A 19,667-nucleotide genomic window follows, 5' to 3' on the forward strand; every position below is an offset into this window, starting at 1 on the left:
TGTGCAAGACCAAGACCAATGCTTCCAGTGCAAGACCAAGACCAAGACTGGGTATGCAAGACCAAGACCAAGACCACCCAGGTCTTTGGTTTGGTCTTGCATTTTCTCATCACCACCAAAGATGGATTCACTGGAATAGGAAGTGAAGTTTATTGTCACGTGATCTGATCAGCCAATGAGAATAAGGCTTTGGGTAGGCTGGGTCAGGAAAAGAAAATATGCATCCCACATAGTATAGATTAAATTCAAATAGACCACCAAATTAATTATCAAATATTACAATTCAACGTATAAATATAACGTGCGAATGTATGGCATAAAAACTAGAGCGCAAAGAAGAAGCCAAATTTTGCTAGTTGCCTCGCTAAATAGCACTTTGAGTGGCACCTAGCACAAGTTGGTTGGTGTTTTGTGCACAGTTGTTTTTATTGTATATGCTCGAACGTGTATTTATCCCGTTAGATTAAGTCCTTATAAAGTGAATCTGTACCCATGAGTGTAACCCCTACGCTAAGAAACAATCTCTAAGACACTGTGAGTGAGATTCGTGATGAATTAATTGCATGAAATGAGAGCAAATCAGTGTACATAAGTTTGCAGTTATACTTTCAATCTTCATGCAAATGCTGGGGTGAAAACTGTCGTTAACATCTTAAATAATTCTTAAAGCAAGAAAAGAAAGGAAAATGCTTTTTTAGTTTGATGAACTATTCTTAATTTCCACACTTTTTATTAGCAATAATTGTATATGAATAGACTGACAATGTTTTCTAAATTGCATATTTTAATTGGTAAGTTTTTTTTCCTTAATATATTTTTTTCAATCTTCACCGAATTTAAACTCAGATAATTTTTTTCACTATGTAAAATTGATGGAAGTTTGTTAAAAACTAACCGACAAAATATTCTCTGAGAAGATCGAGTATAACATTCCTGATGTAACAAGTAGCAAGTGTACTCAGGGTTGTATTTTGTGTGCATTCCACGTCACCAAATATATCGTATTAATTCGTGACATGTTTCGAAGTTGGACTGCAGCGTGGAAATAGTTTTGGAAAGAATTTGTGAACAATGGTATTAAGTTTATTTTGTTTAAGAATTCTTACTTCATGAATTTAAGATAGGGTGAAGGGTACTTGGTGTGGTGTATTGAACCTGGTATCTGCCGGAATTATTTATGTCCGGTTATAAATGTTTCTTATTGTTTTTAGTAGTCGTGTATGATTTTATGAATAATAGTCTGGTTAATACGTAATATGTTCTACATTAATGTATAAATGTAGTGTGAAGTGAGAACATGAAGGATCAAGCTCCTTTAAGACTGGTGGGTTACACAGTGGCAGGTGCCAGATGCTACGTGATGTGTATAATCGTCTAAAAAACGAATGCTTATGCGCACATTGACTATACGTTGTCAACAAGAAAAACTGGCTTTTATTCCATTAAGTTCCTCTAACTAATGAACAAAAAGAACATTAAAAATTACATATTGCCTACCGAAAACATTGTTAGTTTTGGCTGATACGTTGCGTTACGCTTCATTCATGGTACGGTATTGTCCTATTTTAATCGGGAAACATACATTTATGAAATATTATAGTCTCTTAGCACGAATTGCACCCTTATTACCGTAGGAATTTCTTCTAATGGAGGTGTTGCATTACTGGATGCAGATTGTGGTTAGGAGGGCTGAAATAAAACATTAACTAACATGTGCTAGATGGTCTCTAAAGAACACGAATGCTATTTAACTGAGTCAGAGCAGGGGAATTAGCGTGAGCGAGGGGTGGGCTCGTAGGAAGAAGGCATGCCAACGACGGTATGTATACACATAAGCGAGATTAGCGATGAAACTCTTTATATGGTATAAACCAGGGATGCAAATAAGCAATAAAATTTTACTAGCCCACATCCCACAGTAGAAATCGTTTACTTAACTTCGGCATGATATTAAATACTCGCCCGCATCAATGAACCACTCTCCCCGGGCGAGTGGTTATTTGCATCCCTGGTATAAATGCACCTTTTCCACTGACAATCGAACACGCTCGAAAAATGTCTTTGTTGCTGCTTTTTCCCAATAGCATTTCACACCATAGGCTCGACTTGAAAACGTAACTTTATTTTTCTTTGTCGTAACATTCCTATGTATTCGACTATGCGTCCTTGCATTCGTTAATTTATCTTTCGCGCATTTTCAGCATATTTTCTTCTGTTAGTATTTAAGAGCACAAAACAAAACACTGTTAAATCACAGACATCACTGATATTTGCCATTTTCTCAATATATTTCATCCACAATCGGATATCTTTGCACCGTAATGTCTAACATACCAAAATAAATCTTCACCAATATTCATAAGCAAAATGTATGTATATGTACATGTACGAGCAATGTCTTTGGCGTTACACCCGTCAATTGCCAGGCCTGTTGACATGCTCGTTTTTGCCGAAATTCGGGTTTAAATATCGCGATCGTCATTAATTAACTAGTGACCCAAGTTTTTATTTTTATTTTTCGTCTCTTCTTACCCCGTGCCAGCGGGGCTGAACCAGGGTGGATTGATTAAAGTGGATTACTAGGTGTTCTCGGTGCTGTGCTAATGCTGCGTGAATAGTGTAGCGTTGCAAGATAGTGTCGATTGCTTACTGATGCCAGATAATAAAAGGAATTCTGCTTGGATACTTACTGGAGAAATTAGTTTTTGATCCTTACCATAATTCCTCTTCTCGAACTGCAACGCTGGAATCAAGGAATTTTTTTATTGTGACTACTACAGTAAATGTACTAATTTGGCAACAACGCATTATGGCGTTCTGCGCAAGTTCCGTCTCAAAATCTATTTCCTTAAATTTAAATTAATATTTAAATAAAATGTGAAATATAACACGAAAAACGGTCAAACAATATATCTATTTCGTGATAAGACTGTTAATTTAAAATACTTTACACATACAAATAAACATTACATAAAACGGAGCACTTCTAGTAAGATCTAGCAACAAGTGCCATCTTGTGTGCTCATTGTAAAACGAATCAAATATATTTCTTTTATTTGTTACATTTTTCGATATCAAGAGAGAACCAAATGAACCAGTATCTTATGCTGTAGCTGAAACATTATCTTATACTACAATATTTATAATATGTAACGTTTCATTGCGCAGTAGTTAAGGCAATGAGCTAAAATATGTACTGACTTCCGGGTGGTGACCCACCTGAAATTAGTCTGATTTAAAATCACTTGATTTTTTTTTCATAAAAATCGTTGATTTAACTCTAATTTCGAAATAATTTAATTTAAAGTGGAAATAAGTAAAATCCTGTTTCTGTTCTGTTATTTCTATTGTGGACGATAATAATCAATACAATGAGACTCTAATGTATTTACGACACAGTCTGAAAACGAGTGTTTCGTGCAGTAGATGATTAAGGAAAATCCCGTTTTGAACGGGTAACGGGGAAATCCTGTTTTCTTCTCTTCGAAACATAGGGTTTTTAAATTATTAGCTATTAAAACGGGGAAATCACCATATACATTTAAGACAAAAATTCTTTTGTGTGCGCGTCTGTTTGTTTGATCCCAGATAATAGGGGCGTATTTAGAGGGGTCCGATCCCCTTTTCTAAACTTTTTTTTTTTTTAATTTTATAACTTTAGGTGAAATTTACGTATTTTGTATGTATTTCGTGCCGCAAGCTAGCTCCGATTTTTTTTTTTTTTTTTTTTTTTTAATATGCCCCTGCCAAATACCAGTAACTTTGGTGGAAAAAGTATCATGTTGATAAACGTTGCTGTACTTTTTCCTTAATGCTTAAGAAACATTATTTGAGATTGAAATAGGTTAACGATTGGAGATTAATTAAAAATTCAATCCGAATACTTTCACATAAATGTCTTAATTGACATTTAATACTAATTCCCAATGTTTTTTTTTTCAGTTCTTGACTTGTATTGTACGAGAAGAAAGATGCGATTTAAATCAAAGAAATCGATTTAAATAAAAGAATCAACAAAAATGATATTTTTAAAAAAATCATGATTTTTTTCCCCCTGGGCAGAACTTACACTTAAACGGCATTGATAGTGTCAGTATTCATCTCAGAGACCTCACAAACTATGAATTCGACACTAGTATCGGTCATTTTCTATTAATTTTACATGTCATATACGAGGGCTGTAAAGAAACAACATATAAATCTCTCGTGAACCATTTATTGTACAATCATGAAACTTCTACAGGTCTTCATCGTAAGCTCCTGCTGCATGTTGCACCCGTTGCCAGATGTGGGGAAGTCGCAGGATACCAGCAGCGGTGCCCTCTTTCTGGATGTCTTCAAGAAAGCGCCCTATAGTTCGAAGTGTGGCATCTCTGGTTCGGAAACGCATCCCTCGCAGTGGTTCTTTCATCTTAAAGAAGAGATGAAAGTCAAATAGATTCATGTCCGGTAAATAGGGTGGGTGGCCTTGAATCTCACAGCACCTGCATTGTAACAAAGGGCGTTATCATTCAAAGCAATGAATGGATCCCTTATCAAGTTTTGTCGTTTCCTGCGCAGTGAAGGATGAAGATGATCTAGAAACCTGCGTAGTACGCTGCATTTACGGTCTGGTTCGGAGGAACTGCATGCCGTAATATGACACCACGTTCGTCGTATGCCACTATCGTTATCACCTTCACATTCTCTGGTGCTTGACGAAGCTTCTTGGGTCGGGGAGATGATGGGTGGCTCCATTCATTTGATTGGCGCCTATGTTTCGTCCAGGAAGCCGCCACCTTCCCTTCTGTAACGTTCCAAATGATCACCGACGACGACGTATTTATGCCATTTTTGAACGTCTGTAAAGTGGTGCGGTACCCACCGGGATTCAATTTTTCGGTATTTAAGTACATTGTGCAACATATTCAACATTGTAGTGTGTGATGTTCCTACCTCGTTAGCCAATTCCGTCGCAGTCCACCTCCTGTCCATATGCAGCAAAAATTGAATCAATTCAGTGACTCGGTTTTCGACCTCCCACTGGTTCCTGTTGCACACTTCTTACCGCATGCATCACGTAGTTGAGAGTTACATTTCCTGCCGTTTTTTCCACGAGCCACTTTCGATCTTTATCCATGCACGTTGTTCTAACTTGGAAAATATCCCCTTTAGAGCAGTGTGATTCGACAACCTACGTTCAGCACGCTCCACTACTGTCACTGCTGCACCTATACTAGCGCCGCCACCCGAGTTGTATAGCTCTACCCACCCTCTACATGTGTTGCGAATAGCAGCTCGAACAAAAATCCTTGCGCGGGAATAAAACTGTTGCCACTTATTTCTTTTCAGCCCCCGTATGTATATATATATCGTTGCTCCTCCTCATTCGGAAATTTTCAAAAACGCTGGGACACGTCTCCGTTTATTTTTAATGAGGAGTTTATATACTGTACCGAGTTTCATGTTGCAAGCTTGAGAGTTCATAAGATACTCAGTTTTTCGCATAAGTTATAACTTTCCGCTCTCTCTTAGGATACACATTTTAATCAAATTGACATGGTAAAAGCTTTGTTCGAGGTAGGTGATAACTGTATACAAAACGCCATCTGAGTCAGTTCAGAGTTTTTCCATGATTCAATGACCCACAAGATCAGTTTAATTTTTATATACTAGATTATGCGATTCGTTTCTTGGTATTTTACTTTATTCAATCTGAAGATACTCAGGACATGAGAAATCCAGGTTATGCAATTTACTGTTTGATGTACTGTCTGTACTTTGTATGGATAAGATCAAGAATTTCATCTGTGATCTTTGAAAAGTTGGCTATTTTTGTCAGGGTTTGCCCAAATGGACCCAGCTGAAAAAACACACTTTAAAACCCACCTGGGTTTTTGAGCTTTTTGTTAGTATATTGTTGGTACAACTAAGTTGATCACATTGAAAATTATTTTTGTCAGATTTTGGTCTTTCCTTGGGCGAATTAGATGCTTTCGCTTTAGGTATACAACATCTTTCAACATAAGACTTTTATAAAATTCTGAATGAATAAGAAACCTTACCTTAGCTTGAGATAATTATAGAGCAAATTAATGTATGGATCATGCTTATAGCCTGTTTGAAGTAAAATATGCAACTTTATATTTTAGAAAATACTTTCCGTGAATAGTGTGCTCGCCGACTTGGCGACGCCGAGGGACGTTATCCCTCATATGTTTGACAGGTATAAGGTCATAGGTGCCGATACTGTCAATAAATATGTAGTGCATTAGTAAAACTATTAGTATTGTTTTTTTTTATTACCTTTGATGGTAACACAAATATTCTTCAGTAAAATTTGGTTTTCCAACAACAACAGTTTATTCAGTTATTTGTTGCTACTTTTCAAATAAGCATTCTGTACAATCAACACCAGCAATAGCGTAAAAATTCTTATCAAATTTGAAAGCTTAATGTTTGGAGTTCCGAAGACTACGTAACGCTTACTATTTCAAGTGCTCAATTCAAAATTCCGTACTAGTTGACACTAGCGTCTCTGGCATGTAAAATTTGTGGGGGACATCAAAGAAAGTAATTTAAATGATACTACCTAGCCCAACCTGTTAATTATTTTCGATTCCATTTGTTACACTTCTACTTACCTCCACGAACCCCCTGAGGTATATCAAGAACTCTGTTATAATCGTTTCAGAGCCTGAATATTATATTCCAAATAAACATAATAATTATTATTTATGTGTTATTCTGTCGTTAGTAAATAAATTAAATCAGAATAAAATATTGAATATTTTGTACTTCATAATATTTGGGGGTAACGCGTCCCCCTGCCAGAGACGCCCATGCTAGTTGAAGTTTCGATGTACAGGGTGGTCCGAAAGTGGGCGCCCCCCCTTTAGTTTCAACAGTATAGTGTTAGTTATAGTCTGTTCACAATTATCTTGAAGTCTTAAGAGACATAAACATCAGTATGATCACCACCCATGTCGTAACACAGCTGAATTCTGCGCCAAGTTCTCGCAGATGTTTTGCAGAAATACTCCGGAGTCACGAGGGTGAAGGCGTGTTCCACAGCTGCTCGTAATTCCTTCTTTGTGTGATATCGAGTGTTTCTAGTTGCTTTATGAAACCCCAGGGAGCACTGTCTGGTGTCGTCAGGACGGGACTTCTTAAGAGGAAAGGCAAAGGGAGCTGGTGAAAATGCATAACCTCTTCCAATCCAGCGGTTAGGAAATGTCTGATTCAGGTAATTGAGCATGTGAATCGCGAAGTGTGCTCCATCCTGCTGTATCACAACAATGTTTTTTATATCGTTTTCTTCCAGTTGAGGCACTAACCACCCATTAAGCATCTCCAGCTAAGAATGTCCATCAACACCCTAAATCCTTCAGAAAACACCAATTAGGGGTACGCTCACTTCCGGACCACGCTGTACAGTAAAGAAAGCTGCATTTTCGAGGGAAAAAAACTATCGTGAAAGAAGTACCCGGGAAATTCCCGCAATTGAACGCACAAAGCATCGGAAGTGAATACTTCAACAATAAAATCATTTATTTTAAGCTAGAAAATATTTAATTTCATTTAAGACATTTTGAAACACTAACTTTGTAAAATATGAATTATATCTTTAATTGTTTTAAATTAATTTTCTGGCAAGAACTGTCCTGCAACAAGTGCTAGGGAAGTTCCCGTAATTGAACGCACAAAGTATGGGAAGTGAACTTCTAAAAAACATTTGGCGAATGAGGCTTCTGGGATGATTCGATCTACATGTGTTCATTCGTCCTTTAGATCATTAGACGAATATTTCACCTCCATCAGCTCTGACCCCCCTCCCCTCACACACACTTGGAATCTATCTGCCCCTGGTGTACAATACATACTACAGGATACCACTTTCGGTCTTTCAGGTTTAAATTTTCAGGGTACAAGCATGAGCCACTCTAAATATCCTGTATAGATTTTGGCGGCATACCTACGTAAAATTTCAAAATGGTGACTTTTTTTTTTTTTTTTCAAAATAGCTGTTATCCACGCTACAAAGCGCAATTTTCGGTTTTCCAAGTTGAAATTTTGAGAGTAGAAGCACAAGATACTCTAAATTACCTCTAGATATTTTGGTAGTGATCCAACGTAAAATTTCAAAATGGCGGTCATTTTTTCAACACAGCAGTGAATAGAAACTTGTTGCAAGTTGTGACAATGATATTCTTGAAATACAAATCATATTTTAACACTTTTACCCTAAAGACATTGAAATATTTCGAAAAGAAAGAAAAAAAATTAAACCCGAAAATACCCCAAAAACCCATATGGGTTCAGGTGGGTTAGGATTTTTCACAAGAACCCGGGTTTTTTCAAACCCTGATTTTTGGTCTTGCGTTCGTGCATGATATGATGAGAAAACACCACAATTAAACTGTGTTACCCATTTCTTCGCAGTTGGATATGAAGGGAAAAATGCCTTCGAGCTGTTCCTCATTTTCTCAGGGATCTCGTTCGGGAACTTTCTGTGGAGGAAGAAATAATCTATCTTAACCTGAATTTTTGTGTTCATAAATTTCAGTTACAGGCAGGACAGACATAGATTTAAGAAATAAGAACAGTTGTGTATACTATGTACTTTGGCGCGTGTTCATATAAGGAAACCTATTTGCAAGATGCAATAGAGCACAACTAAAATGGTGTAGAAAGAAGATTGACTTGCAAACTTTTCATAATTTGCTGTTGTTTTGTTCCAAGTTTCGTGGTCTACGTAAAGCCTTCACAACTAGAGCTAGTGTTGGAATTGTATGTTTCCTTATATTTTCTGACGACTTTAGTTTATAATAAGATAAAGTGTTGAAAATAATGCATCATATGTTTTATACAACTTTGACTCATTCTCTTTTTAGGTTCTAATAGCAGCCGCAGTATGTACCAAAGCTGGAAAAGGTGAGAAGTTTAAGTTTTCTATTAGCATAAGGTAGTCAGGAATTTTTTTTTTTTTTAAATGTCCTTTATAAGTGCTGAAGAATATGAGCCTCATGAAGTACAATTCCTCTTACATACATACTAAGAAGGTCAAAGGTAATTTAATAGTTTCAGTAGTAAAACATGTTATGGAAGAGAAAAAACGATGGTAAGTTACGACACAGAAATGTGGTTAAATCTTGCGATAACCTTACGAAATTAAATGAATAAATAATTGAAAACCACATATGTATAGGGTGACTGGTAATTCGATGCATTCCTTGCAAGGGGATATTCTATACAAGTACTTTGGAACATTTTCACCTATATAAACCGGGGGTCGCAAATTAATAGTTTCTGAGTAATTTGCAAATGATGTGTGATTTCTTTGAAATTTCCCGGCTAACGAGAGTTGCGCGAGAAAGTTTTACCCTGACCCACTTCCACGTATCGTAGAGCGATGTAATTTTACATAAGTAATCCTGCATACCTATGTAGGTCATGTGGTAATGTACAGCTCCTAACTCTGCACCGCTGGTGTGTTATAGGTCCGAACGTGAAGTAAGGTGTAGTCCAAAATCCATTACTGCACCTCAGAAAGAAACGTGGCAACATCGCAGAAGTACTTGACACTAGGAAGTGACTACGCGGTTGGGAAGAAGTGGGATGAAGATTGTGTGGGTCAAGAGAAAACGCGAACTATGACGGATTTCATACTCAGGGTCGTGCATCTGCCTGGCCAGCATTCGAGCAGTGAATGGGTGCGTTGAATTCCAGGAGGCGGACACCTTTTGTTAGCATGCCACGCTCTGGGATTTCACAGAATCCCGCAACGCACGCAGTAGTGAGGCATAGTATATCCTGTTAATTGTGGTACCGTTTGCCTGAGGCTCTTCTCATACCGAGCCTAGAGGTCAAGAGATTGCCACTTTCCTTGACAACACTTAACTTACTTCTTCTCAACGATGGCAGTTCTACTCATTTTACTACCGCTGCGGGTCGTATTCTCATTTTGTAGTCCACAACTTGGATCCCACCTAACTTGACGAGTACATGGCGATCTCTGTGGCAGTGGCCATTTTCCTATTATTGTCACTGGGTTTCCACTCATCCTTTCAGCTTCTTTCACTGCTTATAATTTATGTAAAGCTTATTGGAGTCACTTGTCTGCAACTTTTCAGTTTACTCTAGAACTCCGTTCTTCTGTTGATGATCATTGTGCGGCATTCCAGCGAAATATACTGGCAGCAGCACATGACACTATTCGTCTATGATGGTTCTCGACGTAAACGAATACTTCTCTGGTAGTCTGAGATTCTTCATGCTATACCGGGCTGACATCGAGCTCGCCGTACTTTTAATCGTGCTCGCTCTCTATCTTAAGCAAGCTAAACGTCATAATTGGCACTTCGCGGTCTGGTTGCAACTTCGTCGGCTCCAGGAGCGTGTTTCTTCTGTTGCAGTTCCTGCCCTTATCGTTAGTGGTGTGTTGGTCACTGATAAGGACAGGATTGTCACTGAATTGGAATGTCATTTTGCTACTGTCTCAAGTTCTCACTATTCAGCGGAGTTCCTCCTTCGAACAACGTGCCGAACCTACACCACTTCAGTTCTGCTCTCTGAATACTGAACCTTACAGCCTGCCGCTGCTGATCTCGGTAGTGTTTTGTGCTTTACGAAAGACACAGCGTTTTGGCCTGATGGCATCTATTATGCGTTGCTCCGGCATCTTTCTGCACATGACAAGGAACATGTTCCTGAATTGTTTAATCGTGTTTGGCATGAAGACTCTCCCTGCAGCTCGGCGTGAAGCATATATTATTCCTATTCGAAGCCTGACAAACCCGTCACCTAAATGGACGTGATCAATTTATAGTAGAACACGGTGAAATGCTAAAGAAAATGTACAAATTGGTTTCTAGGTATAAAAATGAAATTTCCCAATAGATCTAGACTCAGATTTTGACTGAAAATAATGTAGCTGACAATATAGGCTATTTACGTTTTCCAAAATATGCTGGGACTCTAAATGTTTTAAATACAAGGCAACCAAAAGCGTTCTTATCGTTCTAGAGCAGTGATAAACAAAGAGCAAAACAGTGGACGGTACGTACCTTCAGGTTTCGAAGTAATTTTCAACATCCAACATCGTTTGAAAACGTTCCAGTAGTTGCACAGTACCCTGATGATAAAGCTCGTCACTCGTGGATGCAGAGAAGTCCCTGAGTGCGTTCCGCAGGTGTTCCTCATTTACGAAGGGTCTTCCAGGGAGGTGGTAGTCTGAGGAATGAAACAAGTAGTAATCTGTTGGCGCAGGGACCGGTGAATATGGTGCATTGCATAGTGTCTCCCAGCCAAGCTGCTGAAAGGTCTCCTGAGTCCTCTCTGCCAAATGTGGCTTGGCATTGTCGTGCAGGAACAGCACACTTGCGAACACCAGTGCCAGCTCCTTCTGCCACAATTGTACGATGCACCCTTTGCAATTTGTGAGAATAGAGGTCAGCAACGATGGTCTGGCCAGGTGGAAGGAGTTCGTAATGCACCACTTGCCTACAATTCCATCATCCTTTCGTGGGTCAGAGGTGATCTTGAGGTGTGAGAAACAGGGTCAATGTCTGGTACGCTTGGAAGTGTCATAGAGGACCCACTTTTCGTCATCAGGGAGCAAGTGATCAAAAATGAATGTATTCAGGTACCGAGTGAGCAAGGACAAACAGGTTATCACTCGTTCCTTGTTGGCTGCCGACAGTGTGTGGAATACCGACTTGCTTAATTTCTATGTCTTCCCTATCCCATGCAGGTGCAGTCTGACTGTTTCAGGAGAAACATAGATCCTTTCTGCAAGTTCATCATACGTTAGGCCACAGCTTGGTGATTGCTTTCAGACCTCGTCATGCAACATATGTCCGGTCGTCCACTGTGAGGCTCATCCGAAAGTCTCCCATCTCACGAACAGAATTTCTGGAACCAGTGCCTGGTGGTGCGATCGTTCACGGCATTCTCCCCAAATGGCTGGCATATGTGGCAGCTGACAAGTTCATTTTAAAATCATACAACAAACTCACGCGAACAAGCTGCTTTGATACCTCCATTGGGTTTCGACACTGGACAAGCTATGACTGCTGTGTTTGCACAACTTGCCTGTATTATTGAAGGTCGATAATCAGGCTAACTTCCGATCGCTTGGCACGCACATGCATAATTTCGTTTCCTCTCTGTGAGCGCATGATTAAGTGGGCGTGGAAAACGGCAAGATCTTCTTTGGTTACCTTGAGCTCCTTCGTGGCTAAGTGGTTAGCATGCGCGCCTTTGGCGTGGGAGACCCGGGTTCGATTCCCGGCGGGAGCTCATGTGGTTTGGATTCCACGTTTAATCAGTAGGTCCACGTCTCATATAGCCTCGCTGCTGAACGGGACGCAAAACCAAAAATCAATCAATCAATTCTTTGGTTATCTTGTATATTGAGGCTTACTAGTTTTAAAAACTAGTTATGAGTTCTCATAGTTAAACTGTTCTTATTTGCTCTGTAGGATTATATTTATGTAGTATTTGCTTCTGCAGGATAGAGTCGTTTTACTATGAGGCGTTTTTATTGTAACTTTCTTATTATAACAGAGATAGAAAACAGTTAAAAACACTATTTGAGATGGCCAAAGCAAATCAATGACATGATTATCGAAAATGCATTGCAATGTAAATTCAATAGAAGCTAGAAGACTTTCCCACAATTCCCTCAGATTTGAGGTAATTCTGGCAGTTGGGAATTCAAAAATCAAATCTCAGATTTCTCGTACAAGAATTTGAGATTTTTCTTAATTGATGCAAATAATACAACGTAACACAAGATTATTATGGTATTTGTCAAAAGTAAAACAAAAGATATAATTTTGGATATAAACAGGAAAATTTAAGGCTTACGTTTATCTGGCATAACCTATATATATATTTTTTTGTTTTCAGCCATTGTCTCTCGGCAATTCGTCGAAATGACGAAAGCCCGGATTGAGGGGCTACTTGCAGCGTTTCCAAAATTGATGTCAACTGGAAAACAGCACACATTTGTAGAAACAGAGTCTGTAAGATATGTGTATCAACCGTTGGAGAAATTATATATGCTACTAATTACTACAAAAGCTAGCAACATATTAGAAGATTTGGAGACTCTAAGGTTATTCTCTCGAGTGGTACGTATAGCAAAACCATGTATTCAGTTAATGTTATATGTTCAAATTTTATATTTATTAATTAAGTACTCTTGTTTGTTTCTCAACGGAATTGTCATGTGATGATGATAATAATAAAGATGTAGTAAATAGAATTTGTTAAGTCTTCTGCTAAGTAATTTGCCTTTTCCATTTTAAAGAAGTAGGTATCACAAGATTCTCATTCTGGAGTGTATGAAATAACATGTGAATGTGACAGCACGTATATCGGCATAACCAAACAATATAAAAAGCACAGTTACGGAACACATTAGGGATTCACGATGAAAAAAATTTAGCCACATCGAGTTTGTCAAACCATTACGGTATAAAGAACATGCATATTGTAGTTAAACAGGCTTCATAACTAGAAATAAATGTTACAGATTGCATCTTACGCTGCTATGTATATATGATTAAAAAAAAGTATTTACCTTTTTGTTGCGTGGTGATTATTCTCTTCCTTACATATTTTACTTACCTATCTTCTTGCGAGCATCATCAGAGGTGTGAATTTTGGTCTTAAATAACCTTCTGCGTTAATTTTTATGAATCTCTTTACAGGGGTGGACCATTTATCTTGATACGCCCTTGTAGTTTCTAAACTAATTGACTAAAAACGTTTAAATTTTTACTATGCAAATATCGGCAGGGGAATATTATATGTCATTCCCTGTGATGCCTGATACTAACCTAACTTAAAGCTCTGTTTTTCAAATGGTAGTATGTAAGGTTATTACATATTTCAATATTTCAAATCTGGATGTTAAACAGGGTCCCCACAGACCTGGAAGATCAGGGAATGCTAAGGAATTTAAGTTGTGTCAGGAAATTATTGAAAAATTCCTTAATGCCAGGGAAATTACTGAAAAATCCCTTAATGCCAGAGAAACGAAATAGTCGTTCTCGATAATGAAAGCAACTTTGAAGTAACAAGGTTATTTTGGATATAAGGATCATGCAACACATCATCAATCTATCTAATATAAACCAAATAAAGAGTTTGTTTGTTTGTGTGCGGCCTGGGGACCAGACTAGTGGACCGAGAGTTACCAAATTTGGGTCACGGGTACCTTGGTCCAGGCCCCAGACCAAGACGGAGCGCTTTTTTAAAATTTCGAACCAGGGGCGGGGCGTTTACCAGGACATGTAAAAGTAGTAGAAAATGACCGATATTAGTGTCAGATTCATAGTTTTCGCGGTCGCTGAGATGAATGATGATACTCCCACAGGCGTTAACTTCCAAATACAACCCCCATGCGAAGTATGGGTAATTCAGCTAGTATAGAATAATACATCAGATGTGTTATATTGTATCAAGATGTGTTGTCTTATGATTTGTCGTTGGATTCTTAAGTCTGAAATCAGTTGCCCTACAGCATTTTGTATCCGTTAACGTAGACAGTGTATGGTGTGTCTGACCTTCCGAACTGAGATACGTACGGCTTTTTAACCTTCTGAAAAAAATAAGTTCTTAATTCGGTCCATTATATATATATATCAGGGCGCAAAATTTCCGGTCGCCATTGGAGACTAGAAATTTGGAGCTGGCGACCAGTGTTCAGTAGGTCACTGGATGATTTGTTAACAATTTTCATAAATGGCCCTTCACTTTAGGACTTTGGTCCGAAAACTGCAATCGACAACTGGTTTCGTACTTCAGTGGAGAGAGAGAGAGAGAGAGAGGGGGGGGGGAGGTCCATTTATACAGAGTGGCCCATTTTAATCTTTCCACGGAAATATTTCGAAAAACGTTTCAACATAAATGAACCAAACAAAAATTAAAAAAGGGAATGCCATAGGGCATATCGAATGGTGTTGCGGCGGTGTCCCCCAGGGCCGCCCTTCAGGGAGGCCTAGGATCCAGCTTTAAAATTGTAAATAGAAACATTGGCGATTGATATTTCGGTTTATTAACTTTAACATCCCCTTTATGTTCCATCTAAAGTTATACTAATACACGTGTGATCACAATCATATCTCAATTTGTAAATCATTCAACTTACCCATTTTTTCGCGAGTAATTTTCATTTTTTCCTTCCTTTATAATATCTTCACTCCCTTGCACGTCTACCGACCAATTTGTCCTTTACTGTAATCTTCGTCTTCTACGCTCCATCAACGTAACCTGATAACACGATCACATCACCTTACATCCCAGTATGGCGCCACCGGGATGGTTTTTGACTTTTTCTTTCGTCTTTAATTTTTGTTTCTATTTTTCCCTCTTTAACTGATAAAGCGTTTGACTGGACAGGCTCAGTGGGTACTTCTGTAATGTAATTATATTTTCATTGTTTTCTGGTAAGTAATAACTTTGTATTCCAAATTCGCGATTCCTTGGCTTCAGTGTACAAATAATTACAAAAGTAATGAAAATATCTAAACAAAATCCAGTTTAACTGATTAATAAGCAGTTGGATCACATTAGCCTGTAGTAGAGTTTGTATTTGTCGCGGATTTTGAGGCATACAACTAGAACCGTTTTCGGTAGAATAGTGAAGCATTCTACATACAGTACAGCACTCAGTAGCGTCACCTATAATGAAGGGAGAAATTGCGTCGAACTCGCTCATCTAAAAGTAGAGATGGACAAAAACTGTTTCTTAGAAAATACTGATGTTTTGGCTTTTTCAAACCGGTTCGTTTTTTTAAATACCAAAACCGACTTGATAGAAAACCGAAGTAGTTTTGAAAGTTTTCAAAAATCGGTTTCAGTTTTTTAAGTTTTGTGTCCAACACTATCTAAATCTGAGTATTAAGTCAGAAAACTGAGCAGACTGGATGTAGATATTCCTTATATCAAGCCTAAAATGGTCTAGCATTGGGAGTGGTCTTGGAGGATTGCGTCATTATTAGAGCAACATCTATTCTATAGGATACAGATGGTGACCTAAAATGTTCACATAGTCACTGGCGGTAATTCCTACCTTGAGAACTGTAAAAGTGCATCCCGGCGCCGTGAACGGTAGAAAGTAGCCAGTCTGAAAGTGATGCATGTTTACCATTCATAAACTCAGCTTAGTGTTAGAAATAGGATGCTGTCGGTATCATCATTTTTATGTTCTCGGCTGCCACGGTAGTCAGAGATTTCGACATCTCAATCCGACCCCTGATTTTGTGTTAGGAAGTGTCGGACTGTGATTGAAGGAACAGGTCGTTTCAGGTGCTAATTTGAGTTCTACAGTTAGTTCTGCCTCCTCTTCAGTGGTAGGCTCTTCTCTGGTTAGTCGTGTCATGAGTTCTGAATGCTGCCATCACCTTGCACACTTCGTCTCATTATATCTAAAACACTGGCACTACTGGATAAACTTGCTCCAGATAATTATGAAACTGCAATTTTCTCTCTTTGAAAATCAGAGCTTTCTCCCATTTTGCACCACCGATGTCTGTTCTACTGCGCACATGAATTGTACTAGACTGCGTCCATGCTATTCACTGTTATCAACATAGCACTAAGGCAGTGAAGATGGTGATATAAAAGTCGAAAATTAGATCAATATTAGAAGTCTTTTACATGTTATTGGAAACTCTTCCCTTTTTCTTCATAGTTTATGGTGTGTTTCACTATTTGCCGTATAGAGGTAGAACTGGGCACCTACCAAGACTTGAACCCAGGATCTATTTACATCACATTATACTGCATAGAGAATGGTAAAATATTTTACCAAATATTTAGTTCGTACATTTCTGTGAAATAAGTAATCAAAGTATCACTTCCAATTTTTCTTTTCTCTTCCGTAGATTCCTGAGTATTGTCGTTCGATGGAAGAATCAGAGATAATTGAAAATGCTTTCAATTTGATTTTCGCTTTCGATGAAATTGTAGCTTTGGGATATAGAGAGAGCGTAAACCTTGCTCAGATAAGAACGTTTGTAGAAATGGATTCACACGAAGAGAAGGTTTATCAAGCCGTACGACAGGTAAGTTTTGTGAAAAGCTTTCTTTTTCTCTTAAGGGTATCATATTTCACGTTTGAGCTCCTCCGTGGCTAAGCGGTTAGCGTACGCGCCTTTGGCGTGGGAGACCCGGGTTCGATTCCCGGCGGGAGCTCATGTGGTTCGGATTCCACGTTAATCAGTAGGTCCACGTCTCATATAGCCTCGCTGCTGAAAGGGACGCTAAACTAAAATCAACTCAACTCAATATTTCACGTTTTATGATTGTTTTAATTATGGAAAGATTAAAGATGAAGATCCGCTTAAATTATTTTTTTGTAATAAGGTTGCACATTGATAATTACATTATTTCTGGTGTAATGCGTTTGTTGTTTCATAGGTTTAAAGGAAGAAAACACATCGCACAGATCCAAAAAATGTTCTAAATTCAACTTCGGGTGGGGAGCTATTAGATCTTTCTAACATTAACATATTTGTTTCCAACTATTAAAATAATCAAGATAATTTAAATACCGACTATTAATATACCTACTCCTCTTCCTTTATGGTTGCGTTAAACTTTCATCTAATTTAAACTGAAAGAACTGAGTGAGCGCTATGTAAAAATTAGCTAATTCTTGCCACTCTTTTCCACACCCACATTTTGAAAGCTTCCAGTAGTTTTTCGTAATTTTTGCGAAATGTCCATGTTTCTGCCCCTACAGTACAAACGCAATATCCGAGATGGAGAAAAGAAAATGAGAACTATTAGTTATCTATGTGAAATTGTGTGTTGGTAGACTGATGTGAAATTGTGTGTGTGTTATGAGACTGCAGCCACGTGAAACAGTGTAATAGTCGTGACATATTACGTAAATTTAAAAGTTGTCCCTTAACTCACAGGAATGAGCACAAGCTTAGGGTTTTCGGAAACATGTAAACGAGAGGGACACATAATGCAAACTCCCTAATACATACTCGTCAGTAAAATTGAGTCAAGATTATGGATGGGAAAATTTTCTCGGTGTTGATAAAATTTTAGTTTAGAAATCCCTAGTGGGAAGATTTTTGATTAGGCTCAGGGGAAGGTGTGAGGAAATAGCAAGAACCCATATATATATTGGATTGGATTAGCACAAAGTAGAAATCATTAGTGGCCTTTTATTTCTATGACTAAACTTTCTGGGTTCTTAAAGTATAGAATAGAAGACCTAAAAGAGAGAAGTAATTACATGGTGGTTTAAATGTATTGTCATCTATTAGATTGTGTGTTCCAAATGAAAATTTATTGTGACACCATTATTTTTTGCTTTCCAGACACAAGAAAGAGAAGCGAAAAATAAAATGCGGGAGAAAGCAAAAGAGCTCCAGCGCCAGAGAATGGAGGCTGCAAAGAAAGGGGTGAAGAGTCCTGGATTCAGTGGAGGAGGGTTTGGCAGCAATACTGTTTATTCACAATCTCCCGTTATTGGTGATGTCGCTTCAATCCCATCAGAGTTGCCAAAACCTACATTCTCGTCATTGCCGTATGTGGAATATTTTATCATTAAAACTATAATTTTTGTTTTTTGGTTAATTACTTCGGTTAATTAAATCTGATGCAACTTATTCCAAAAAATAAAGTTTTTTCTATAATTAATAGTATATACTTAATACTTAATAGTATATAATAAATAAAGAATAAATAAATAAAATAAAGAATAAAGGTAAAAATAAACAGCTTGATTATTCTGTTCCTTCAGTCTGTAGTTGTTTACACAAGTTTTTTTCCGAATATCAAAGTTGAATTGCTGCCTTATATCAGCCATTTAGAGTTAGGAATAATGATTTATCAGTAGATATTACAAGAAAATATCAACAAGTTCTTATCCTGACTATGAGGGAATTAGTTACGTTATTATAAAGCAGAACTGGTGACACATCTGAATGATTGGTGAATTCTACATAGTTGTTCTCTCTAAACTGTAGTCAACCAACACGGAACTCTCCGCGGAATCATACTCAACAGGTGCAGATTGTTAAAAAGGATGGCCGATATTGTACTATAACTTGGGTAACACTAAACAGTTCTTTATCCTATACTACAGTATGTTACATATTTTGTGTATGTTTGCAAAATGTGTATTTCTCTCTCCTTTAAATTTTGTGTGTTTATTCTATTTTAGGAAACCAGCAGCCTCTAATAAGGCAATGAAGCTTGGCAGCAAATCTCGGGATGTAGAGTCATTTGTAGATCAGTTGAAGTCAGAAGGAGAAAATGTACTGACTCCGAGCAGTAAAACAGTTGCCGCGAAATTGCCTTCACCTCTTGAAAACGTTGAAGAGTACGTATGTTTCTTTTTTCTTTTTTACATGAGATTTACAGTGTTCAGATATTCACGAAAATTGACGTGGAGGTAAATGGCCAACTATAGGTTGCTATCAAATTTGGTTCTCATCGGTTTAACCGTTCCTGAGATATCGATAGGTGTATAAACAAATAAAGAAATAAGTTAACTGGATTGGCAGTCAATTATGATAGATTCTAGTTAAAATTTAAATTATTCATAACTTAAGGGAGCGAAGAATGGGACCAACGCCAAAGTAGGTGGTGATAATTTGTAACCGATCCAGTGCCCATGTTCGAAGGAAATTTGAGAAAGCGCCAGTATGCAA

The 19,667-nt window shown here is 37.9% G+C and overlaps 1 protein-coding gene across 1 annotated transcript in view; it reads left to right on the top strand.

The window, feature by feature from the left end:
- The first annotated feature begins 920 nt into the window (after positions 1-920).
- The window catches only part of deltaCOP (coatomer subunit delta), a 31,412-nt gene continuing 12,665 nt past the window's right edge, over positions 921-19,667 (top strand). The window contains exons 1-6 of the mRNA XM_081725968.1: positions 921-1,074; positions 8,874-8,913; positions 12,892-13,115; positions 16,878-17,057; positions 18,330-18,538; positions 19,178-19,336. Coding sequence (XP_081582094.1) covers positions 1,072-1,074; positions 8,874-8,913; positions 12,892-13,115; positions 16,878-17,057; positions 18,330-18,538; positions 19,178-19,336 — 815 coding nt within the window. The 5' untranslated portion in view covers positions 921-1,071. The remainder of the gene's footprint in view (positions 1,075-8,873; positions 8,914-12,891; positions 13,116-16,877; positions 17,058-18,329; positions 18,539-19,177; positions 19,337-19,667) is intronic.

This window comes from Thermobia domestica, chromosome 9, assembly GCF_964235325.1.
Source record: "Thermobia domestica chromosome 9, izTheDome1.hap1.1, whole genome shotgun sequence".
NCBI classification, from domain to species: domain Eukaryota; kingdom Metazoa; phylum Arthropoda; class Insecta; order Zygentoma; family Lepismatidae; genus Thermobia; species Thermobia domestica.